The sequence below is a fragment of the Lasioglossum baleicum genome, chromosome 5, assembly GCF_051020765.1.
Source record: "Lasioglossum baleicum chromosome 5, iyLasBale1, whole genome shotgun sequence".
NCBI lineage: Eukaryota > Metazoa > Arthropoda > Insecta > Hymenoptera > Halictidae > Lasioglossum > Lasioglossum baleicum.
Genome location: NC_134933.1, coordinates 4421766 through 4448374, shown reverse-complemented (window position 1 = coordinate 4448374; position 26609 = coordinate 4421766). Strand labels below are relative to the sequence as shown.

Sequence of the window (26609 nt, the reverse complement as noted above, 5' to 3'; positions counted from 1 at the left end):
CATCAACCCCTATACAGTAGTCAGCCAGAAACAGTGCTAGAAAAATAGTTGATTGTGCTGAAATTCGCCAAACACAGTCCATAAGAAGTTATCTCTGCAAAAAGTCCATAGAATTCTGACTAAATTAGTTTCAGACCTATTTGGGTTAAAGAGACATAAATATCAAACGATATCACGAACATACTGCAAGACCCAGAGCTGAGAAAAACCCTCGGATCCGTGGTATTTCTTAGCTCGCACGGTTCAACTACATATTTCTTTGTGATCCCGCCGACCGTGCCGAACGTAGAAAAAGGCAGCGCGTGTAAACACGGACCGCGCGGCCGAAACTTACTGCATCGTGTTTAGTAGTGGTTCACACCGATGTGCCCGACCCCGTATCCGTATCGGATGACGCGGCATGTTTGCACTTTACACTGCTCGGCGACCGAGACAGCTCGAGCTTCTCGGCCCTTCCCGAGATATTTAGTATTTTTCCAAATTCGAACAGATTAAATTCCAGTCTCACGAAATAAATACAATCAATCGATTCGATGCACCCAATTGTGGAAATTCTGAAACATTTCTTGAGGGGTGTTTCCAAATGGAACCGCTGAGGGTTAGCAGACGCAGGGTGCAGCGTAGGACGTTTCTGGGTGACGTGAAAGGGATGAAGGCCCGAATCGAAAGTGTTCCCGGCAGAGGAGTCTCAATTAAAAATTTAAATTGCGTTTAAAAGCTACCAGTGCGGCGTTGGGTCCCGTTGTGCTTTTTCAATCTTCTACAGGGGGTTGGTTCTCGGGCTCTTCTCTCGCTCCTCCAGCATCGACTCAGAATCGAGGAGAGCTGTAAGGTTGAGGAAGGGGGAGCACCGTGCCCCCAAGGTATACCTAATCGCTTAAGCTTATTACTCGAGCAGACTAGGCGAAGGAATCAGCCGCGTTCCTCGCGAAAAGTAAGCGGAGAGAGAGAGGGAGAGAGAGAGAACGCGCGCGAGCGTGGAGATGAACGGAGAGAAACGCGGCTGGTTGGAACACGGTTGCGAAACGTGGAGGCGGACGCACGTTCGGTTTCATCATTTTTAATTGATAGCGCACGCCAATCCTATCTGTCGGATTTATTAGGCCGGTCGACGAGATGGTTTTGCGGGAGGGTGGAAGGGGCTGATAGCGAAGGGAAAACGGAGCTTTTATTGGACGAGCCGAGCTGTTTCGGTGGCAGGGGCACATAGCTCGGCGGTCACATAGCCCGATTGCGACCGGGAAAGCGCGTTTTCCAGGTTTTCAGCTAGCCTACGCCGCATACGCGACCCCCGGATTGATTGCGGAGATTGACGCTGTTTTCTCGTGATAATTATCGTCCGACCCACGGAGGTTTTATTGGCTGCGTCCTGCACGCATCCGCCGATATCGAAACGCCGAATTGCTCATTAAGCTCGTTAAGCTTATCGTTAGCCTCCTACGAAAACGCTTCCCCCGCCGCGAAAATGATCCCGCGAAACGTCCAACAATATCTATAGAATCACCACTAAACTATTCGATGTCGCGCATACAATTACCAAGCGAAGGAAAGTATGTAGTAACCCTTTGCAGTCAGAGCTATTTTAACTCGAAAATTAAACATTTCTTCCGGCCTGAAATTGATTCGATAAGAAATTGATATAATACCTTATGAAATACTTAAATGTGTAGTAATTGATTGGATACCAAGAATAATGGTACAGCAATTTTTAGTGGTGACTTGTTCTTGTTCTTTCTTATCAAATATATCACGTAAAAATGACAGGAAGATACAATTAACATGACAAGGTACTGGCACACTTTCCAATAGTCCGAACGATGAAGTTGACGACGAGAAATGAGTGAAGTATTATGCCAGAATCTTGTATACAGCTATTTTCGAAGTGCGTACGAGGGGTTAAAAGGCAATTTTCACGGTTCGTTATTGGAAGCGCTTGGATCTAATTGGCATTACGAAAGAATTGTAAAAGTACGCCAAAAAGGTGAATGGGTCTCGGTAATTGGTGCACGGTTCGGCGGTTCTCGCTCGCAAGCTGAATCGTCAATTATAATTATTAAATGTTCGCTTCGATTCGTTAATGGTCTTGGCTCGCTGGTGAGTTTTTTTCCATGCCCGGTAACATTTATTTCCTTTCCATGTTTTGTCCGCGGCGCACGGACATGAAAAGATATATTGAAATTGACAGGAACGAGCTTAATGAAACGTACATATTTCTACCCGATATGACGGCTTCAAAGGGAGGTTAAATCTTTAATCTATCGCTCGTCGCTTTTCAATCTTTTATCGGTCGTCGACGATCATGTATGTGTATATTCTTCCTCCGTACCCGAGCCGCATGCATCATCGGGACACAACGATTGTTGCGCGTTTAAACATTCCCGTCACGCGATACGAAGTTTCACCGAAGAACGGGGAATAAGGCATAACCGACTAATTCGACGATTTGCGCCGAGTGACTAGGACCCCGATGGGAATCGATACAGGGGTGAGTTTCGTTGGAAACACTTAACGAATTAACTGCGCCGAGAAACACCTGCTGATCGCGACGCCTGAATTTTCTGGGGGAAGTTACCGGAACACCAGGCGGAATCAGAGTTCACCGACTATGTACTCGCGTTTATGGCAGTCGTGCATTTTTTTTCATCTTGTACTACTGTTCTTTCAAAGAGATATCTTGTACTACATGTATTTTCAAAGAGTCATTTTGTACTGCTGTATTTGCAAAGAGGCATCCTGTCTTACTGTCTTTTAAAAAGAGATATCTTCAGTCCTATACGCGTCAGTTTAAAATGGGCGACGCGTCTATCACAACACTATACGTTAATAAAACATCAAAACTGTAGGACAGTTCGATGCTTTCCAAACAAAACCCACAGACTATATAAAGTATACATTATATTCGTTACTCACGGCGTACATTAAAACTATGCATTATAAATCAGAATTTAATGAAGTGCCTGACTGTAACCCCAACCAAATATTTGCATTTTTCTTCAGCAAAGAGTTCGCAAGAATGACGACAAATAAAAATCGTCGAGGACTTTCGGAGGTGATATTTAATAAAAGCCCAGACCAACATAGTAAAGCAACACAAAGCGAAACAGCGTAATAGTATAATTTCGCGGACCGAAGAGGAAGTCGGTGGCGTTTTGCTCGCAGTACCTGTTGGAACTGCATTTTCCCCGGCGACCATCGCGAATGGAATCGACAACGGCGGGAAGCATGGCGAAGCCAGCGGAAAAAGCGGACAGATTGATTTTTCGCGGTAGGCCAACTAATTTGGATTCGAGAAAGAGTGAGAAAGAGAGAGAGAGAGGAGGGTTGGGAGGGAGGGAGGAGCGAGCCGGATGGACAATCGTTCCGCGCGCTCGCCCGTTCGACGATTGCCAATTGGAAAAATACTCCAATTCGATTACAATTTTTTTTTCGAGGCTTTTGCTCACCACCACCGGGGAAGGAATTTCAAACCAGTTGCCCACGACGAGAAATACATTCGTCGGGGCTGGGTCGAGGGTGGTCGGGAGGGTGGGACGAATGTGAAACTAATATCGAACCTGCAATCGTTTCTAAAAGCTTTTGAGAGCGCAATTTAAAAGCGATCTTCCCTGTTTTTGTTCCATTTAAAAAGAAAATCCGCGATCCCTGTATAATACTACGGCCAGTCAATCAGTAAGTTACACCCCCTGTAACCGTGAAATGCTAAATCCGATCTAATAACTCATTATGTCGGTCTACCACAAATTCGTGTTCCTTCGTGACACTTTCCAGTAGACTACTAATTTTATGCATCTCTGAGAAAAAGAAAGCGCTAAGCTAAAAGCTGAGCTTCATTATTCTCGGTTTACTAAAATAATATAATACTCATTTTTATTATATTTTAAATGCATAAAATCTTCAGTCCGCTTACAACAGTATACGAATTTCTAACTCGTACACATTTATTGCACGATGCTTCAGAAGTGCTACGTTGTAGTACACGATTGACTGATGCAATCGAGTTCAAACTTACACTACATCGATGCTAATACTGCTTTTATATAACCATCTATCGCCAGAGATATAGCTCGGTCAAAACAAAAGTTAAAAGAGGGTTTCAGCTTACTTTCGACGACAGTGCAGAATTGTTCGTGTTGAACGTAATTGCGCTGACTTGTTAGACGATTCTTGAACGAAGTCTCGTTCAGTTGCCGAGGCACGTTCGGTGCGAAATTGTCGAATGAAGTTTCGCTTGATTTTTGGAGCACATGAACGTGTTTGCCGCGTAACGGAGTTGTCAGGCAGGAAAATCATTCTTGCGAGAACGCACGAAATAAAGGGCTAAGAGAGTGCTTCCTCGCGTTGCTCGACGTTGTCAGCGTATAAATCCCCGGCATAAAGGCAAGAGAAACACGTGTTCTACCTGTAACTACTTTCTTGTTCGCATACTACGTTAATGAAGATGTAGCGAATACATCCTCTTGAACCATCAATCTTGCTTGGTACAATCATCTCGCTGTTTTTGGGACTGACAGCACTTTATGTTTCACCGTTACGTTCTCCTTGAGCATATTCGTTCATCAGGGTTCAGAATTTCAGTTTAGTAGATTTTGATTGGTACCTTCATCACGAGTCTGTCTCGTAAACGGCAAGGGGTTACATGAATAGAACAATGTACAAAATCAGAAAAAGCAATTCAGTCCAAAGGATATGGTTCATCCGATTCTATCATATCGATAGTCACGTATGAAAATTATAGTTTCGAGGTATCTAACGATTCCAATTGATCAAACGAAATTCCATCTGCTAGAAATAATCACATAAATACCGATAATATCTGATTCGTTTCGCCAGCCATCATTTATCGGAATCGACATCATAACGTCTAACTTATAGAAGATTGAATAACATGCTCGCTAGCGCATCGCATAATGAATTTCATAGAATGATTCAATGTACTCGTAGCTCTCGCCTACTAAATCAACCGGCGCCGCGCCGCAGATCCGAGGGAAACGCGGATCAGCTTGCCGTGCCCGTGGAACAGAGTTTATTATCATATTTTGCGAAACGATTAACTCGGAAACAACATTGATTCATGGCGTCGCGTCGGGTAGTTGTTGCGCTGCTGTATTCGAAAAATCACTCGGTGCTATACAGGGTCTGTCCGGAAAGTAATGCGACCACATTTGTTTTGAAAATCTATTGAATATATGAGTACAAACCTTTAAAATTCTACAAAGTAGGATCCTTGGGCGTCGACACATTTTTTCCAGCGCGATTTCCATGCTTCGTATGCTCCCTGGAAGGCGTTATCCGGAGCCTCTCGCAGTACCCTCGTCGGAGCCCCGTCGAGCACTTCCAACCAAAACTTTTCCGTAGATTATTATGGGAAAAACAGTAAACGGTACTTCTTAGATGGATCACAACACTTCTTCAACCCCCGTACAGTCCTGACTTGTCTCCCGCCGACTTCTCCTTGTTTCCAAAAATTAAAAATGTGCTAAAAGGATGCCATTTTGAAAGCGTGGAACGCGTCAAAGAGGCTGTGACGAGGGTACTACGACAGGTTCCAAAAAACGCCTTCCAGGGAGCATATGAAGCATGGAAATCGCGCTAGAAAAAATGTGTCGACGCCCAAGGATCCTACTTTGAAGAAATTTAAAGGTTTGTACCCATATGTTTAATAGATTTAAGAAAAAAAATGTGGTCGCATTACTTTCCGGACAGACCCTGTAATACTGCATTAAGCGGGCTTTTTGCTAAAATATAACAGGTCAATCAATACGTTTAATGATGATTTTTGCCAAATTGCCTAAGTGGAAGTCAGTCTTGTTTTCCTGCACCGAGAATATCGAGGTTTACCTAAATCTTCAAATCAGCATCTTAAATAAATAGAACGTGTGAAATTTTTAAAATTTCGTTTACGTGTAATTGAATCAAGTGTTTCTGGGATCGCGTATAAAGTAATAGGAATAGGATTGCCGGATAGTGGTCGAAAACAGTTGAAGTCAGGTTTTCGATCGCTTTTTCGGTAGCAGTGGCGTTTACTGGGCCGTTTAGCTCGGTTTTATTAGGGGTACGTACGGGGGCGAGCGAAATCGTGATCGTTAGCGCCGACACGAGGCCGGCACGAATCGCAGGTGACTGTCTGGGTTAAGCGCACCTATATCTACGGGGTGTCAAATTAGTCACGCACGCCGCCTCCATCCAACCCCCGACGATCAACCCCCGTAACCATGGCTACTGCCGCGAATTTCTCTGCACGGCGACGCCACCACGCTTCCTGACGCAATTGCGCACGCAATGCGGAAAAACGAGCGCGGAAATTAGCGTTCGGTGGATCATGCGCGATTCCACGAACAGCTGTCCTTTGCGAACGATCCGTTCCTTATCTCCTCTCCATCGGGTGTGCAAATTCAATCGCGCTATTTTCACCGCAGACATTGTTCGCTTACGGACAATTCATTTTTAGTTGATTCTTGTTTCACGCAATTAATATAAGAAATGTTTTCATATTGCATCTAGGTGCACGGTAGTGCACCACCAAGTTCTTGCACTACCTCCTTTTACACGAAACAACTTGGCCGTTTTTTAGAGGCTTATAACTCGACACTGGAGGCAGATGGAGAGATGTAATTTCGTACACTTGTTAAATGCTATCAAGGGTGCGTTCCGTTTCACGCTTCAAGCGCATACACTGTATAGTGTAGTATAAGAGTCTCTATGCATACACTATACAGTGTATGCGCTTGAAGCGTGAAACGGAACGCACCCCATATCTCAATATTGACAAAACATCAATCTTCCAACATTAGTAGGTTCCGAGATATAGGACCTCAAAAATCACTAAATTTGTCACTGACTGACTGACTGACTGACAGATCATCAAAACCTTTTGGGTACTTCCCATTGACCTACAAGCTTGAAATTTGGTACATAGGTCCACCATAACAAACACTCAAAGGAATTATTATCAAAGTTTGAAATTTTACACCTTAAAGGGGTCGTATTAAAAAAAAAAACGAAATAGGTTATGTATGGAGAAAATGAAATATGCCGCTTTTCCCATAAGGAACCCTGTAAATTCCGGAAAGAATCATCTGCTCTCTTCAAACGTTCGTATAGCGCTACCTAACATGTTTTAGGGCCATTGGTTTAAAAAGTAACGGCCAAGTTTGACTAATTTACCCCTCCATGTGACTCTTTAAAAATTAAATAGCGTTCTTTTTAACTAATTTTTATTTTTATTTTTCTAAGCTAACGAACTTGGCCGTATTTTGTTTGATCTCACAACTTTTTACGGCCATAAGAACTTGGCTCCTGTTTACAGAATGTTTTTGTTGGGATTAAAATCTACAGTCTACTGATTAGTGTGTCATGAATATAATACCGAATAATTTTTGGTAAGAAAAGTCAGCATCCGTCAAACAGTATGGTAACAAAAGCACAAAATTTGGGAAAGCATTCGCACAGATAGAACTACAATTGTAAATACTATTGAATAATCGTTTCTCCTCCATGGGTCTCGCAGTGAATTATGTATCCGTGGTTCAGGCTGACAGAGTCCCTTTGGCCGCACCCCTCGTGGTCAGCAGACCGAGAACCATAAGCTCGCAATATTAATACCCATATGTGGCACAATAAAACTGTTTAGCAAAGGGCACGCAGTGAGAATTCTCGCACCAGGTCGGCTAATGGTATGTTCGAATGACTAGATCGATCTCGGATATATAAATCAAGATAATATCCCACTGAACTACTGTTGTCCCCATCTTATCTTACCACCCCATAGTCTTCCGCGTATGTGGACGAAAATCATAAGTTTGTATGCCTTCAGAATTGAACACGCTTACACTATAAAGGGACCGGTTAAAATAACGGATTCCAAATTCTTTCGTTTACTTTAATTTACAATAATTTACGTATACGTATCCATTTTTATTCTTCGTACTTCTGTCTTTTCAAATAAATAGCCAAGACGTTACATACATACGATTCAAGCTCTCTTCATGTATGTAATTGACTAAAAAGCAATACCAGTCGCTTTCTCACATAAAGTAAGTCTAAGCTGAGACTGGCCCGTTGCGATCGCGTTAGTAATGACCCCGGCAGGCGGACACATCAGATTCCGATGGTCCAGCACCCTAAGCTTTCCGAAGGCCATTCGGAGCTCGATATCGCCCCGGAGGAGAAGACGTTCCCGCGGATACAAATGTTATTACACGCTGGCGCCTCTGATCTTCCGCGCGAGCAGCCAATGGGCTTTCTCGGCGGGCCTCCTCCCCCGCGTCGGATCGTTTTTCTTGTGGGTGCGATGTTTCCAGGCGGAAAATAAGATAATGGCCTCGCGCTAGGCGCGAGATCCCCGTCGACAGGGGGGTTTGGCGGGGGATCGTGCAGAAAATGGGGCGGCGGGAAATAGCGAAGATCGTGGGATCGGGACACCTGCTGCGCGCGAGGGCGTCACGGAGGAGCGGGCCAAAGAAAAAAGAATATAACGCGACATGATCGCCGAGGACAGACACGCTTCCAGTCTTGGGACGTGACAAGCTGGCGGAAAAACGTCCTGCATCTCGCGTGCGGCCTCGACGACAACGAGTGTCAATGCGGAGGATGAAATAAGTCAGGCAACTTCATCGCGAGACTGATCGGAATCGGGGATTTTCGACAAGATCTGCCGCGTATCGATCAGCGGCGATTGATCCTCCCACGCGCTACCTGGAGTTGTCAGTGGCACGGTCACCGGTATTTCAGGCTGACACTGACAGTTTTAGCTACTTCCGCCCGGTCTCGTATCTTCTTCAATTTCTTTCTCTCTGGAACTTGAATACAATTAAGTTGCGGATAGTCGAAACGTTTTCAATGAGTATTTTTCCATCGAACTCGATACGAGAAGAGATTCCGAGGTGTCGAATCCAGCAGCAAATAGTTTGCATAACGTTCCTGAGAAATTGGTTTACGGTGGTAGGTAGCTCGGTGTTCCCCGAGCATTGACTCGTTCATTGGTGGAAGATGCGGTCTTCTTTTCGTCGGGAGTGGAGCACAGCCGATGACAGAGGAAACCGTCAAATTGGTTAACGACGATATTTCCCAACGCAAGTATCTACGGGCTATCAAAGTGGTTCGAAGAGTACCGGAGAGTAATGAAATCACTCTCGGATTCGATTCCTTTCCTCGATCAACCCCCGGAGCATCGGTGGTATCGGGGATAAACGATTCCCGATGGAGAATGCTCTCCTTTTTTTTCCCTTGCCCCGTTGTATCGACGAGTTTCCTCGGTTTCCTTTCGGCTTCGGTGGCCCGTCGCGTCGCGTTGCGTCGCGTCGTCGTCCTCGAACCGAGCGAGAACCGAGCGTGTGCGCGAACGTCTGTGTGGACGCGAACGAAAGGACGAACACTGGCCCCGTAATGGAGTTTCCAAATATTCGGGGAGCCCTCGCTCAATTTTGAACAATTTGCATTTAGGGTGAAGTGCAATTAATAGAAGCGGGGTGTTGTCCCGCGCCATTCCACACCTATTAACACTATATTCCGCGGGAGTTTAGCATATCGGAGCCGGGTGGCGGGGGTTGGCGTGGGAGGGGGAAGATAGAGGGGGCAATATTGAGTTACGCGACAGTAATTATAATACTCGTTAGACGGCGCTGCAAGACTTCACTCACTTCGCATGCTCTCGCAACCCCGCAGGATCGAAGGACGTGTTCCTGCACCGACTTAGGAGCCTTGACAGTCTGTTACCGAGAAACTGACGAAGTCTACCACCCGTCGAACCCCTTTCACCGTCGCTTTAACCCTTCTTTGGGGAAACGGGTGCACCGGTTCTCGTTTCTATGTTTCCTTATCATCGCTGATCGATTTGCCCGATAAAACTATCGTGGAACCTCCACAAGACAACAATCTCGTTCATTCCCTTTTGCTGCTCCAAGAAAGCATCTATGAGTTGAGGTACAACAAAATGCCTCAAGAAATTCATTAATTCGTTAAATAATAATAATAAACGTATCGATGATCAAGCTCCTGCATCTATTTTGAAATAACATATTGCTCTTTTACTCCTCCATAAATAAAACAGTCGATTTCCACACCTAATAGAAAGACTTGCGGATTTCGCAGCAACGAGTTGATTCGACGCGGCGACGCGGGCGCCGACGAACCTCCAATTACGGGAACGGTGTTTGAAATGTATGTCACGTGGCATGTGCCCGTAGTTTCAACGATTAGCCGGTGGTCGAAAACGGTTGCGCGCGAGCGCGGTGGGAAAGCAGAAATCAGCAGCCCACACCCTCCGGCTTGACCGGGGCAAAGAAGTCCTGTAACAAGAAAGACGAAGGTCCATCGGTTTTCTGTAAATACGTCCGGGAGATTAGCTGTCCGAGGTTCTGAGGTCTGTGGCTCAATTAAGCACTCCGTTTAGCGCTTGACTAAAAAGGGTTGCCGGAGACCCTTGCTCAGCCCCCTCGAGCATCAATCATGTCAGAGCAACCCTTTTCCCGAGGGCGGTTTTGCTCCTCTATTGAGTCGAAGTGTTGTGCTCAAACACAAAAACACTTCATTTGGCAGATTAGCCGTTAAACATCGTGGGGTAACCGTGTGCTCCGGTCCGAGAAGAGAGGGCCGAGGCGGAGAGGGATGAGCTACCAAGGCTGAAAAAAGACTGGTCTCCGCGGGGCCACGGGTGCAATTACAAGGATAATTAATCGCGACGAAGGCGGAGGAGAACTGTAACGAGTTCGGGAAGAGGACTCGTTTCCACTACGCTCGATCGAGCGGAGACGATAAGAACGATCGCATGCGTGGAACTCGAGCCTCGAACGATCCTTGACACGCGAGCATGATTAAATCTCGCTAATTGCGGACACGAAGTGCCCCTTCTTCCAATTGAAACTTATCGTCTGTCGAACCACCCGCCCGGCTAGATTGAAACTTATGTCTTCGAGCCTCTGCGAATTCCCAAAAGTTGGCAGACTCTTAGATCAGCGCCGATACCATTGCAGAGCTATAGTCTGGATTCTAGGCTTCAAATTCTAGGAAGACGATTACGCCGGTAAAAGTTTGATGCTCGACACCTTCGCTTCAAATTTACTGGAAGATCATTGATAAAAACATGCACATTGGTGCATAGATATCTAACGAAACCGCCTTCATAAATTCAATGATCATAAAATAAAAAATCTAAAACCAGCGAATTGTCCAGCAATGGTCGGCGTAATATTAAAGGCGGAAGAAACGGAAGCTTTTCCCACGAGCAAGACGTTCCACGAGCACAAGACGGTCCGTCGCGTTAGGATCGAAGGACGTCCATGTAGGGCACACGTACAGAGGATCCACGCATATGTGCCTGCTCGTTTTAACATTCCATATAATGTTATGAAACCTTTGTCGGCATATGGTCCTGAGGCCAGCAATTAACAATTAGCTCGCGGTCCTTGTAATCGAATTACGAAGCCCATTGTCGGGCTCAGGTACAAACGTATTCAGTTCCACTGGTTGCTGGACCCTCCCTCTCCACCTCTCTCTCTCTCTATCGTCGTCGGGCCCCCTCGGGCCCCTTACCTCGCCCCCATTGGTTCGTCTCTTTTTTCCGGAGTGGTTTAAGATCGAATTTCTTGCCGCTGCATGCTCTCTGCCGAGACCCCGAGGCTTCGGGGTCCGGAGTCCCCGGCGCATAGATGCAAAATGCAACCGTGAAGGGGATCCCTTACAAAGGCGGGATAGCCGAGCCACTCTCTCGCTCCCTCTCCGGGCCAAGGGGATGAATGTCACTTCGTGAAAATATATCCGTTTCAGGAGTTCGAGATTTCTGCTCTGTCCGGGTGTGTATCCGAGCAGGTACCGGGCCGACGCGACGCGACGCGCGCGCCTTCGGCCTCTTGATCTCTGAATGCGCACTCGAAATCGCGCTAGGGATTAGTAACACTAAACTGCCGCCGCCCTATACTGTGATCCATCCCTCGAAACTCCGTCCAACATCTTCGCAGACCCTTCAACCCCTGAAAGATAACGAATCTACTTCTCCGACACAAATCCCGCCGATCGAGACACTCGTAGCATCTTCTGTTTACATTCCCTGGCAGACGCTCCGAGTTCTGCAGAGATGAATCAACCCCCTGATAGCGGGAGGTGGGGCTATTTTATGTATTTATGGCAAACATGGGTATGCACGATGTAGCCGTAATAGTTTTTAAAAAATATGGGGAAAGAATGAATTTATTAGCATCTGTTTCGTCGCCGCATAAGAAGCTGGCTCCCGTAAAAAAACGCCCCCAAGAACACAGTTAATTATCCGACCCACTTCCCGGATCTGAATCGAGACGTCCAATCGCGGTGAAATCAAAGCCGCGGGGGCTTTCATCCGCCGCTGTCATTAGGCCCGGGTTCTCGTTTTAAAGAGACTCGGTTCTGAATGCTCGGTCGAAACAACGGGACCCGCGTACCCCGGCGTCGCTTTCGACATAATCGCGAGGGTGTTTCGCGTGAATAAGGCACGCAGAAATTCGGCAAATTAGCCTTATGGCCCTCGTATTTTGACACCGCGCGTTCATTGTACAAGCGGACTCCCTTTTTCGACGCCAGCCGCGGAATCGGACTCGGATGAATGCACCCTTTGTCACCGCCGGAGCCATTTACCGGGCAATATGCCCGCGCGATCCGCTAAAGAGACTCGCTTGCCCACGAATCTTCACAGGTTCGACCGATATTTGCTGTGAATCGTGGAAGCATTGGCTTTGGATGAAACTTTGGACGAACTACGCCGGATTTGTATGCGTTTTCGGTGTGGCACAGTGTCCGGGCAAATATTAGGCGAGTATCTCTTTTTATCGGTGATTATTTACATTCGGGTGGGATCAACCCCTGTAATCAACTAATGCGCAAACATTTGCCTCTACTCTCACCGAACTTTATTATATCTGCGTACAAAGCAGTGCAAATAAAAAATTGCTTGTGCTTCAATAATTGTGATATGTTGAAAGTTGAAAGTACTAAACCATCGATATCTTCAAATTCTTTCGCATATAATTCGCAGTTCAGTCATCACTGAATAAACTGAATAAATGTCAAAGTTAGCTGACACTCTCTAAAAGTAGGATAATTGAAAAGGTGGTCGCGAAGAAGAAGAAGTGGTCACAACCGGTGCATTCAGGCTGAAACGATCAATAAGCGTTTCACTAGACCAATTTCGTATTTTCTATTTCGAGCTTGCGTCCATCATGAAATAGCCAATTATGATCGTCGGATCCCAGATACCGGTACACACACCGAACACGTGGAAGAAAGACTGAACACTCGACAATAGGAAGGATTACCTTCGTACCTGAAAGATTTTATTTAAAATCATCCTCATGAATATGTCACTACATTGTGTGTCAAGGGGTTAAACTATGTTTTCACATTACACCCGTCCAAACAGAACTTCAAACCAATAAAGCATAGCGTAGCCCGAAGCGAGCAAATCTAAACGATGCAAAACCCTTTGGAAACACATAGTCGTTCCTGTGCGAGAAATATAGCGGGTGATAGCGGGCCACGATAACGATGATTAAAAGGTCCGGTCAGAAAAAAGGTGAAAAGGGGATGTTAGGAAAGCGTGCAGAGCCGGTTGCAGCAGCGTAGCTGCACGTGAAAATCCGTCGCCGATGTAATAACTCTAATAACTCGTAATAAAGCCCGGGCGGAGTCATATTAGCGTCAGGAGCACGCGTGGGCGCACAAAGGGCGACCGCCCTCGACAAACACCGTGACTTTTGATGATTATTAACTTCACGGGGCCGGCCACGTCCGACCAGGAGATGGGCAACGGTGGGGGTTTGCGGCAGGGGGGTAGAAACGCGAAGGGGAGAGGAGATCCATAGGCTGTGCACAGTAATCTGTTGCCCCGAAGGCTTTTCTGGTTCTGCCTCCTCCGCCTCTCTCTCTCTCTCTCTCTCTCTCTCTCTCTCTTGCTCTCTTTTGCCCTCCCACACAACCCCCCTTCAGAGCCTCGTGTCTACTACCACCCTGGGAACCAAATTAATAGTTAGTTCTGCTGGATATATCTCGAATTCGGTGTATTCCCCGGCGAGACCGACTTCGGGCTTCCCTTTCCTTTCGCCACTCGTCTCCGGCTGCGTTTGACATCGGTTACTCGTTAAAGGGCAACGCGATATCTCGATCAAACGAGTCTCTTGCGCCGCTCGAGCCGGATTAATTGAACGGGACCGAGGAATTGTTAATCCGTGGACGTTCTGCGGAATCCGCCTCCGTCACATTTTCGCGTAAACGCTGCTTCGACGAAAGATTTCCCTTATGCAGAATGATTCGGGAAAATCTTGGATGAATTAAAGCAGTATAAAGCACTATCGCCTAATCTAAATAAAATCTCGTTTAAGACAAAAATGAAATAGGAAATAGCTGAGTAATTGCTTGTAATTCCTTGTTTCAGAAACTTTGTCGAACAAAAACTAGCAACCTGCAACGAATACGCAATTTAAGCTAACAATATCTTATTATCCGACTAACTGGAGCAACCTGAAGGTACTTTGTTAAACAATACCGTCCGGCGACGTTCATAATTCCGTGGAATTATTTTTCTTTCGTACCAGCGAGCCCGGTATCCTCCGTTCGATTTAAACTCCCCTTTTCCTTCGACGTCGACAGGGTCTTAATAAGAAGGATCGAATTTCAGGGCACGAATCGTGTTCTTGACACTTCCGTGTTTCTCCGATCATTGAGAAAGTCGATCGTTCATAATCCTTCTCGGAAGAAAGACAGAAAGGAAACACGAACGAGAGAGAAAGAGAGACCACCGTGTGGAAAAGAATGAAAGAGAAAAAAGGAACATGTTCAATCCCCTACGTAATTGCCAGTATATTATTCTCGTTGGCGAACGGATCCTTCTTTTTTTTTTAAGAATTACGAGAGCTTACCTTCACCGTCCATCTGTCTGCCTTTAGATTACCCGCAATTTAATAATCCTTTGTCTTCTAGATGGCTTCGACGAGCTGTATTAATAACATTCATCCCCCTCCCACTCACTGTGCATTATACCTCCCTTAAATGGGTGCCTCGATTAATGGCGCGAGAACACGCGAAATAGAATATCCACGCGAATTAGGCCAATTCCAAGTCCGGCCGATTATGCGGATCTTTATCCCGCGATTAATATCCGTCGCACGATACCTTTGATACTTCGAATAAATTCACGATCATTAAATAACCGGCATATCCGTATATTTATTCTCGCGGCTCGATGAATAGCGACAGACTGTGCAAATAAATATGTTTCGCTTCGGTGCATTCAGCGATTCAGCTCTGCAGAAATATCCTTCCACTATTCTGACACGGTATTTTTAAAAACTTTCAATAATTAGTGTACCTTCGAACCTGCTTCCTCGATGTCCGAAATAAATCCTCTGATCTACCCCATTCTTCGTTCCAAGTGTACCAACAATGACTCGTATAAAAGTGTCACAATCAACAACGACGGAAAATATAATACTGGATTGAATGAAAAGCTCGTTTGAATTTCATTCAACATTTTTACACGGTATGTTTCACTGAAATCCGTGCATTTATTGTTTTTCTTCTGTTGCCAGTTCAGCAATTAAGCAAAATATTTGTAAATAATTTTTAAATGGTATTAACTGTAGGAACAACATGTCCAAACAATTGGAGTTGACCATTTGCAAATAATTTTTCGTTTCGATTGATCGTTGTAAGAGTAATATGTGTAGATGGTAGTTTCAAGATCGTGCTTCCTTGAAAAGATCGAGGTACGTATATCGTTCGATGACTTTGTGACAGAGAGAGATCGTGATCCAGCGTGAAAAGAACGCACAACAACTTATTGTTCGGGAACGGGCGAGGATCCTCTCGACTACCAGTAGAACGATCCGTGGCGTATCCTCGGCATACACGGAGCCGTTTAGTCTCATTGTAAAAGTGAAATCGCCTCGTGTTTGGGATGTTATTTGTAGCACATTAGTATTGTATCGCTGTACGCCGGGGTTAGGTCGGGGCGTTGGAGTGTTTAAGGGTGATTACACGCAACGACAGGGGTGGCTTTATTGGAGGAGCTCGCCAGTGGCGCTCAGCCTCGCTAGACATCCTTTACCGAATCCAAAACTCTGTCTAAATTACCCTATAAAATCTGTAGAAATTCAAATATATCACTACTCAATTCAATCCGAGATTAATTGAAATTATGTAATTGTCTTTCTATGAAAATAATTATCAAGAACAATCGGATAAGATCACAAAAAGTTGCGTTACGGATTAAGTCGGAAATGGTATAAGAATCATCATCCATTTTTCTGCACTTGCAACCATGACCTCAAAAAATACCTTCATCTTTGCCGTTTACAGTTCACTGTCAGCGAACAATTAAATAATGAGTTTGCGGAATTGTCTACAGAATTGGAAACTAATCTTCAATTTCGGTCGACAAACTTCGGTTCGTCACCGAGCCGAGTCCGGGGACTCGAATAAATTCCGTTCGATCATCGGCGAGTTACAAACTCGACTGAAATAATTGTCAACGACGCGGTGCCACGGCTGTAAAATCGCGTCGAGGATCAAAATCGTAACCAAAGTCGACGCTATCGGCGAACCAGCTCGGTCCGTTTAACTAGATACCGACCGACTACCACCCCCGCCACCACCCAGCGGAATTGATTTAACTCGAACGCTGCACGAGTCACGCCGCATCGTCAATTATCCTCGGAACGTATCCGCACTGCGGATTCACAGACGCTGTCCTTTCGGCACGCTCCGAAACCGAATTGGAATGAGAACGACTGTATAGGATTGAATTTGCACGACAGTTTGACAGGCCCGGCCCCGGGGAAGGGGAGATAGTATGGACTAGGGTGGAGAACCAGGCTTTGCCCCGGAGGGGAGGGGGTATAAAAAGCACGGTGAATAATAGACTCCAACCCTCTCCAAACATCTCCCTTCTCTATGCATACCACGGTGCTCTGGACCGGAATCTAGGCTTATATTCGAAACGTGTCCGCCCCTCTTCTCCCCTCTCCCCTCTCCACTCTCCTTTCTCCTTCCTGCATCCTCGATATAGCGCTTTGATAGACTTGTAAGACACCCGACGGAAAAATAACCATTCGCTCTCCTATTTCCTCTACGTCTACAGGAGGATCTCTCCTATCGCGGCGAAGACAAGATTTCTTTCCTACGTGTACTTATTTATTTGTTAACACATACAGTACAATTTTAAAATGATAGCCTATTCCGATTACGAGTTTATCTGCCAGCATCTTTTCCTGACACAACGAAGACAGGATCCAGGTTCCGTTCATTTGCAAATAGATTGGCCTTGCATCGTGTGGCCGCTTAAATTAGTGAAGCCACTTGCATAAGTTGCATAAGTTGACGACTTTACATTGCAGCAATCAATTTTAAATGACAATTTTGATTACTATTTCATTTGCCAGCATCTTTTCCTGACATAACGAAGACAGGATGCGCATTATAAGTAGACTGCGGATGTGATGCACTCTCATCACAGAAATATGTATGTAGATCGAATAAGGACAATGAAGACATTTAAAATGACTAAACAAGGAAATGAATGCCTGTATCGTTCCAGTATCTCGCAATTAGTGAAGACAAGTTTTCGTGAGAGGAAGGAATTTGGTAGAATACATGCATGGAATCTAGTCGTTACAATATAAGAACCACTCAAAATCGACGGGAAATTTCTTTAGAACCCAGCTCAACCGATTTTTGACCACCCTCGCGGGCATGGCAGGGCGCCGATTATGCTCGCGCGTCGCGCCACCGCGAATCAAGTGGATCGGGACAAAGATCGGTGAAAAAAACCAGGACCACAGGAGCGTGAGACGCGCGGTGTCACCTCTGCCGGTCCGCAACTCTTTCAAAGGGCCGTGTAGGACCACCTTGATCGGCGAACAATGGCCGAAATCTGTTAATACCGCGGCGGAGCGACAATGCGTGCGTCGTGGCGTGAGGCGGCTCTCGAATACCTTTTTACCGGCGCTAATCCGTGTTTGAGAGCCGAAGAGCCGTCGTCGGAGCGAGGATAAAGCGATCATCGTCCCGGAACGATGCGCAGAGCAGGGAGAAGACGGCAGGAGCCAGCGATGAAAGAAATGGCGGGACACGGCGAGGAAAAACTGATTTTCGCCCGCGATACGTTGCTGCGCCTTCTCATCGAGAACAGAGAAAGAGAAAACTAGAAAGAGAGACCGTGGCTCTCTCTCGTCAACGCGTGTCACAGTACAGGAGGACCGATCTCGGAAAGCTGTTACGCAGCCGCCGGGTACGACATTAACGTCGATATTTCCCTGTACACGACCACTCTGTTTCCCGGTCCGTCGCGTCGCGTCGTCCGTACGCCGACCGACATTTTCCAGGTCCGACTGGCCAAGCGCCAACGGCAAAGTGGTTTTCTGTCGAAAGTAACGGGGCTTGGCGTGAACGCGTTTTCGGCGGCCACCGTTTCCGAGCATGTGTTACCCGCGTGTCCCGACACACGGCGCATTGAAAATTCGGCGCCGCGTCGCGCCGCGCCGAGCCGGTGCCATCGGCCCAGATCCCGAATCGAAATTTAATCGCCGATCACACGGTTTTCCGCAGAATTTTTCACTTCGGGGAACACTGAACACTGAACGCTACGCTGCGAATAGAATTCTGTTTGTATTGATAATCGAACGCAGTTTATTTCTTACTAATTTATTTAATGGTATCGCTTGTCTAAATAATTTCGCAGAACAAAACTGCCACTCCCTGGGATCGCCGAGGCTCCCGAAGCCGTCGCAGTCGTCGGACCTGAGCGATCACGCGCGCGACGCGCAACGTCCAATTTTAATCCCGGAATTACTTCCATTTTATTCCAATTTTCTTGCATTTAAACCGTCTAAGCGAGTTTACCTTCGCAATATCATTGCCGGGGAGCGTCGCGCGGGTAGACAAGGACGAGGCGGGGGTGAGCGCGGGACGGTTCTCGGGGTTGGAAGGAAGAAAGCTCGAGAAGGCCGGGGAAGAAACGCGGGGAGACTGGTTGGAGATGGAAAAGGTGGAAGTACCTACTCTAATAAATTTACGACGTAAAATGGTTAAGCCGTGTTAGCCCTGTTCTTTATATTTCCGCGAGAGGAGGAGGGCACGAGAGAGAGAGAGCTGGATGGCTCGGCCAGCAGCGACTTTCCTCTTTTGGATGGAGGAGAAGGAGGAGGAGGAGGAGGAGGAGAGACGGTGTCGAGAGAGGAAAGACGAAGTGAGCGACGAGAAGAAGCGAATATATGTATAAGAGATACGAAGGGAAATTCGCTTATTTTCCCATCATTTCTACGTGGCATCTTGTCCACGGGCTTGCCTCATCCACGCAGCCAGGAAAGAAAATTGCTTCTCGTCCTCGAGAGCGGAATATCGTCCTGATGAGCCCGGGAATGCCTCGATATCAATCCCCCTTCGCTGTCCTAACCCCTCCCCGCCCCTCTCGCCCCCGACCATAGCACCGGTGTCATCCGGCTTGCATCGCTTCTTCCAACGTTTTCGGCCGCTTCTCTGTCGTTTCTCGGAACATTCAATTTGCTCTATATTTATTATTCGAACGCGACACACCTGCCCCGCCTCGTTTCATACAGAGAGGGGTGGTTTCGGATCGACGGATGAGCCGAGGGAATTCAGGGAGTTAAACGGGAAATTATGGAGTAGATTACATAACAAAACGAGGCACAGAGGTACGGTGTAACCGTGGCGGAGATGGCGCGGCGGCTATGGGAACGGTGCGGTGGGTTTTGGTTGAAACGTAGGCTACCGTGCTTCATCTGCGGGAGACGGAGACGATGATACCAACTACGACGGAAGTCCTCCAGAGGAATCCGGTTTCGAGGCCAAAGTATCGGGACTGCGAATTGGTTTATACAGCGCATCCTGTATACGAGGGCAATCTAGCAATTTCTGGGATGGATTAAACGATTAAACCAATGACTACGAAAGAAAATGATTGACAACGGACGTTTTTTACTGTTTGTGTTATCTGACATCGAGAATCCGATATGTCTGGAACAAGTATTACGATGCGAACATAAATAAATTCAATTTGGACGAGTAATAAACATATTCTAACTCTAAGAACTTCGTGATAAACGAATCACATTAACGATCGTATCGTATAACAAACTATTTACCAACAAATTCGCTCTGCACTCGTTGAAACATTCCTATCAGTTTAATTTCCCATTACATAAGATAGGCTACGTACTACCATAATTCGAAGCCGCTCCATTCAATCCTCAAGAATGAAAATCATCAAAAATTCGAACCAGAGCCGTTATCCCAAAGCAGCCCACAAAGACCTATCCTATCGGCAGAGCCATGACTTCGCGTTTCTTTCATGGCCAAAAAAGGTAGCCGCTAAGGTAGCGATGGTCCTCACCGTCACGGATGGGTCCGTCGCGTAGCGTCGGTCCATTTGCAGCCCACGCTGTTAGCTTGGACCACGCAGATTCGTCGCGGACACGCTCGATAGGGCCTATCGGCGTGTCTCCTCAGCGCTGAATAATTCATAAGGCGAGAAGCCAGCAGCCGATGGTTATCGCGACAGACTTTAACCGGCTGCCAACAGCAGCCATGTTACAATAAAGAAATCAACATGGCCGACCGAGCCTTTCATCCCTCCTCGTCAGCGGCTGCCGCTCCCGGCTTTCTTGGGTCCACCTTGAAGCTTCTCCTCTCCTCCTCTCCTCCTCCTCCTTTCTCTCTCACTCTCTCCACGTCGCTCACTTTCGATTTCGCCCGGCAGTCTCGTTACCCTCTTGATGTCGAAGGGTGGTCCCCGCGAGCGGACTCACCCTACGAGCTCCCTTCTTACCTCCTTTTCTTGCCCCTGCCTCCAGGGGTGGACCGCCCCGCCCAGAGACATTTCTCTGCGACCCTCGGAAAGGGAGCGAGCCGAAGAAACGAGCGCAACCGACCGGAAGAGAGACAGAGAAAACGATAGAGTGAGAAAGAGAGAGAGAGAGAGAGACGCTCTCGACGGGAGGGAGAGAGAGACAATCCGGCGGGGAGAGGCTCGAAAAGGACGGCGAAACAGAAGACGAGGGAGGTTTGGCAGCGACTTTTCTCGCCCTGTACACCGCCGGGCCAAAGGAACTCCATTTTCTAGCTACTCCGCCGTTAGGGGATGTCTCTAACCCCCTTCAAGCCCTCTGTCGTCTCGCGCGCGCGTAAAAATTTTCGCGTTGACTTTCCTCCTCTGCTCTGCCTGGCGCCTGACTTCCCCGCCCCCGAACGCAATTTTACCCGAGTTCAACCGCGATTTCCAGATTGTGTTGACGCTTCCGCTTGCTCTTATTTACCACGGGACTTCTTTTGTACCGGAATATTGGATGCAATCTCGCGGTGACACTGCAGCCGGCAGCGGATGATGATTTAATAACGCGGCGTTCCGCGTGTTTTCGTTGCAGGTGTGGTTCCAGAACAGGCGGGCAAAATGGCGCAGACAGGAGAAAATGGAGGCCGCGAGACTCGGGCTCAGCGAGTACCATCACGCTACCAATATGAGGTAATTCTTGGGAAAGTTCGCTCGTAGGGGGAATTGTTTGTTTGTTGGAAATTGTCGTGTGACTGTATGAGTGATAAGCTGTCTGTTCTTTCGTAGAAACGTGGCGGGACCGGCTCTGGGCCTGCCAGGGGACCCTTGGCTCACCCCTCCGGGACTTTTGAGCGCGCTTCCCGGATTCCTGGCTGCACCACACTCCGGATATCCCAGCTATCTGACGTCCCCGAGACGACTGCCGTCGCCGCCAAACGTCGCCGCTGTTGGAAACGCCGTGCCTGGTAAGACGAACCTCCTAAGAACATATTCTACTGCGGAACTATTCATTACGCAAAGTCAGATTTATACATTTGATCGCAAGAAAAACTATTCAATGTTTTTAGAGACCTTTCAAATTGTCGTATTTTTGCCAAAAACGTGTCTTCAATTTCCCATCTTCTATGTATATCAGAAGATAGCGAACGACGGATTACCGAAAGTAGAGGCTTCGTGATTTGAAATAAGCCCGTGTTTATTATTGCATGTTTCTTGTTTATGAAATTACAACCCTTTAACCCTTCGACAGCGGAGCCAGTTGAACTGAATTGACTCGGTGCGTTTAGACTTAAGGCCAAACGAACTAGCGCATTCGTCTATGCTCGTTAAGTATGGGTTTATAGTGGAGCAACGAGGTGAGCTGTGCGGTGAAAAAAAAGAAAAACAAAGAAAATACATATGTACTTTTTCTTTAGTATGTGTCGAAATGTTGTCACGAATGTTGGTTTGTTTTCACCGCGCCGGTATCATCGATGCTCGCCGCTCCACTATAAATGCACCCTAAGTAGTATTCGCGGAACGTTCAGACTGCTCGAAAAATAGTCAAGTCCGCCGCCGTTGAAGGGTTAAAAGTAGACAGTGGAAGGAAAATGGAAAATGTAGTGTTCAGATATTTGTTTGATTCACAGTATATCGGTATTCGCAAAACACTTGAACGGAGTTGCTGCGTTTGATCAACAGGGACCCTAACGGCAGGGATGACCAGCATAGGGAACGGCGGGCACGTGGCAACGGCACCACCGAGTCCTCCTGGCCACGACCCACGCACGACCAGCATCCAGGCGTTGAGAATGCGGGCCAAGGAGCACGTCGAGAGCATCACCAAAGGGTTGCAGATGGTCTGAAGTTTAACGTACAACCGAGGAAGGCAAGACGCAGCGTGCTGCGGCCGCACGGTAGCCGGCGTCCCGACGCCGCGGGCGTGACGAGAAGCGAAACCACTCTACCTTCGACCCTTCGGCACCGAAGAAACTGTCCAGTCACAGACCGGATCGGCGAACAAGTTCCCCCGTGGCCCCCCTGTCCAAAGGTGGAACCGCTCGAACTGATCGTTTCTATTCCAGCGGGACGTTTATCGGATATCCAGCCCCATTGGAAAAGAACAAAAAAAGTACAAGGACCTCGACGAGGAAGGGACGATTATCGCGAGCGTTCGTTTCCAAACGGTAATCGAAACAGGCTCTCCTGCCCGGTTATTACCCGACCGATTGGTAAATCAAATTCGTTACATCGTTCCCGGTCCGGTTCCGTCGCCGAGACGGGGATTCGACCTTCCCGATCATGCTACCGGGCTCCGACGTCGCACTGTGCCGGAAAACGCAGGAATCCTGACCGGAAGTTAATATCAAACATGGTTCTTCAACTCTCTGAACATGTTGCAATCCGTTCAACAGATATCTGCACGTAATATTTTCACAATTTTTTCATTTAGATGATGGTTATCTGGAAAATATGGACGTTCGAAACGATGATTTCGTACAGTGCCATTCGTACCTATTTTCGTAAAATTTACTGCAGATTTTTATTGAAACATTTCATTTGCTGATAATGCACTAATTGTTGGCGAGGATTTCGGCGAGTTCCGTCGTTGTGCAATGATCCCCCGAACAGCGGCGCGTAGCGATCCCCGATAATAGTGCAATAAAGAGGTCACAGATGCGGAGACTGTTTTCTATCGTCACCGGGTGGAGAGAAAAGAGTAGGTTTAAGGCCCAAAGACGTTCCGTCTAGCTCGAGTCGTCAGAGCTACGATGGACCCCCCGTAACTTCCTGAACCATACAGCTCAGTAAGTAATATATTGCATATAGTTTTAAACAAGTCGAAGCTCGACAAACCCACACACCGACGAGGACTCTATTTTGCCCGCGCGATGGATACGGGGAGGACATTTCACACACACGCACACACGCCTGGTCGTTGTCAGATCGAGCGCGTTAGCTCGTTGCGGTCATTTAATCAGATTCTAACAGTTTCGAGATTTTGCAATTTTCTGCAGACGGGTCTGCCATCGACTAACGCGTCGACGAATCGGATGTCAATTTCGACGATTTCGCGCTGTGTTTGAATGGCAGCTGTCAGTCGCGGAATTGGTAGATAAGTGCATCCACGGCAGGGTTAACACTTTGACTGTCAAATTAATAACGTTATATGTTTCAACGAAAATGTTAGTTAACTCGCCCCTGGCGAAAAGTGTTCGGTTAAAATCGTGACTGTCGAATCCAAGTACTCAAATTAGATGCTTATTGTTCGGTCTGAATTGGCAAACAGAAACGTTGCGAGGTGTCAGATGTTTATTAAAATTTTCAAATACATATTACAATCATCATTATAAAGCTAGTTCGCTTAATATCACTCTAACGGTTCCAATATTTCACTTATGAACTAATAAGATAATTGATTTTCTTGTTCTTTCTTTACTTTCTCACTAAAATGTTTTCCACGTCGAGTACGTGAACAATTACAGTAATCTTTGTTCGCTGGTTTTTTAAATCGAACACTCATTTCCAGATGACAAAAATACTTATCGCGGAACGAAGCTCTAATGTCGTGGAACCAAAACATTAGAGCTTCGTGCATCACAGTACATATCCACAAGTACAATAAAAGAGAACGAATCTAAACAAAATTTCTTTTGAAAGCCACTCCAGAAGAATGGGAAGAAGAACTCTCTTGAATTTTGTCGAAACGTCGATACCGTCAAAGTGTTAAACGAGACACCCGATCAAGAACAATTCGAAGGCCGTGTCTCGATGAAATAAATTGGTACAAATAGTCAGTGAGCGATTGTCCTCCCCGTAAACCGATCCCCGTACCCGAACTACGATTAGTATAATTGTTTGATAATTATATACCTCGGACGAACGAGCGAGACCGATGGACGCGCTCGCAAAAACGTTTTCGCGGAGAATCGTCAGTTGTATCTGACGGACACCGGACGGTTGAGGAGCGAGGAACATGACCGACGAGGATCGATCTGCCATCTTGGCTTGACCGAGAACAGGATCGTCGAGTGTTCCTGCAGGACTCTTCCGGGATATTTCGTTGGCTGGATCTACAACCTCCAGGTTCGCTGGACCAACGGCTACCGCGAGGCTAGATAACTATCTCTTGTAGCATATAGATTGGAAACCGCGGACACGATCAGGCAGACGCATTTTGACATAAACAATATTCTGCAGTATTAATACGTTAAGGCGAACAATTGTGCATAATTACATAATAAACGGTATGCGAGGCCGTTCACACGCGGCCGAGGACTGCCAGGAGCGCCATTACGGGTTAAACATTTCGTCTTCTGCAGATGGTTACGACGATCCTGGGATAACACTTCTCCCAGTTTCACTTTGAACCTTAAATCAACAAACTCTGTTTCATGTATAATCGAACAGAACTTTCTAAAAAAACGTGTGATGGTTAAATACAAAGAAATATACTAAATATTCGATTTTATTAGCTCTCATACGCTCCTCGGAAATAGTTGTATAAAATATTCCCTAATCGTCATCCACTTTCGTTTTACACTTTCACTTCGCCGATTATCTTCCGTTCAGAAACGAAAACAAAAATGAATAACAACGTAATCGTAGAAGAATAGAGAGTTATACAGTGTTTAAAACAGAAAATGGGTGAATCTACCGGACGAGCGTGTGAGGGTTGACTAAATTACTTCGGTGTTGCCGGATTTATATGTATAGATAGTCCGGCAGTGAACGCGTGGAGATTTTGTACTCTAATGGCAGCCGTGGCAGTCGTCCTCCGCGTCGATCGTCGAGGAGAAATCAATTAGAGGGTGAAGAACGTAGACAGTTACCTGCCCCCGAACGTCTATTTGTATATATACCTGCTCGTGATGAAATAAAATTTGATGTACATATTTAATCACACCACCGTATCGTTTGAGACCCCCATGGAGATTGAAATAAAATCGCAGAAGCCCGACACAACAGCTGATCAGGATGGAATTGCACGTTTTGTGAGAGCCCTTGATGAAAAGTCCTTTTCCTTATCTGGTTCTGCTCGTTCTTTTGCCAACGGTCGGCCTCCAATCGGCTTTTCTCGCCAAGGCGTCGGTGTTCGACCTCTCGATATCGACCGGTTCGATACGTGTGCGTTAATAACGCGCGAGGACTGCCGCAACATGGTCAACGGAAATATAAAAAAAATGAATCGTCGGGGGGGGGGGGGGCGGAGGCAGAAAATGGAAAGCGCCGGAAAAGTAGGCGGACAATATTCGCGAGACGGATTTTTAATTGTTCCCTCTGCGGGTCGCGCGTATTTGTTAAAGAATTAGCATTTCAAAGAACGATTTCAATTAAACCGTAATTAATTTCGCGGAGAACGTCGGGCAGAGCCGGGGAACAGCCGTGCATCTCATTACTCGCCTTACTTTCGACTTAATTGAAATCGGAGATCCGCCGGGACAAATTGAAGGTGTCGGCGCCGCGAGCTGAGAGGTGATTATTAAAAATTGGTCGGACCTCCCAATCAATATTTCGTCGGCCGTTGCCTTGTCTGTTTCCGGTGCGTGGTGATTCAGGCATATTTAAGGTCGATTTACACTATCCGCATAGACACGGACATGCTTTAATGTTAATGCATTCGAATATTGGTGATATACTTTCCGATCCTATCAGCACAAGCACGTATCGGAATCTAATCATAAAAAGCATATAAAAAAACTGTTTAAAAACCACGCTTATATTAAAATGCACCAAAAAGGAGAAAATAATCTTTCTCCTGATTCTCCATAAAATACCGAATCCAGTTAAATGATTAATAATATTTTTCCCCAAAATTTTAAGC

The 26609-nt window shown here is 46.5% G+C and overlaps 1 protein-coding gene across 4 annotated transcripts in view; it reads left to right on the top strand.

Annotated features, from left to right (window-relative positions):
* Positions 1–25948, top strand: part of LOC143208655 (retina and anterior neural fold homeobox protein 2) — a 50897-nt gene extending 24949 nt beyond the window's left edge. The window contains exons 2-4 of one of the 4 annotated variants that reach the window (XM_076423248.1): positions 21399–21496; positions 21593–21771; positions 22487–25948. In XM_076423248.1, coding sequence (XP_076279363.1) covers positions 21399–21496; positions 21593–21771; positions 22487–23213 — 1004 coding nt within the window. In that variant the 3' untranslated portion in view covers positions 23214–25948. Of the gene's footprint in view, positions 1–21398; positions 21497–21574; positions 21772–22434 lie in introns of all 4 variants that reach the window. The other 3 variants (XM_076423249.1, XM_076423250.1, XM_076423251.1) reach the window with 3 other exon arrangements.
* The last annotated feature ends 661 nt before the right edge of the window (positions 25949–26609 follow it).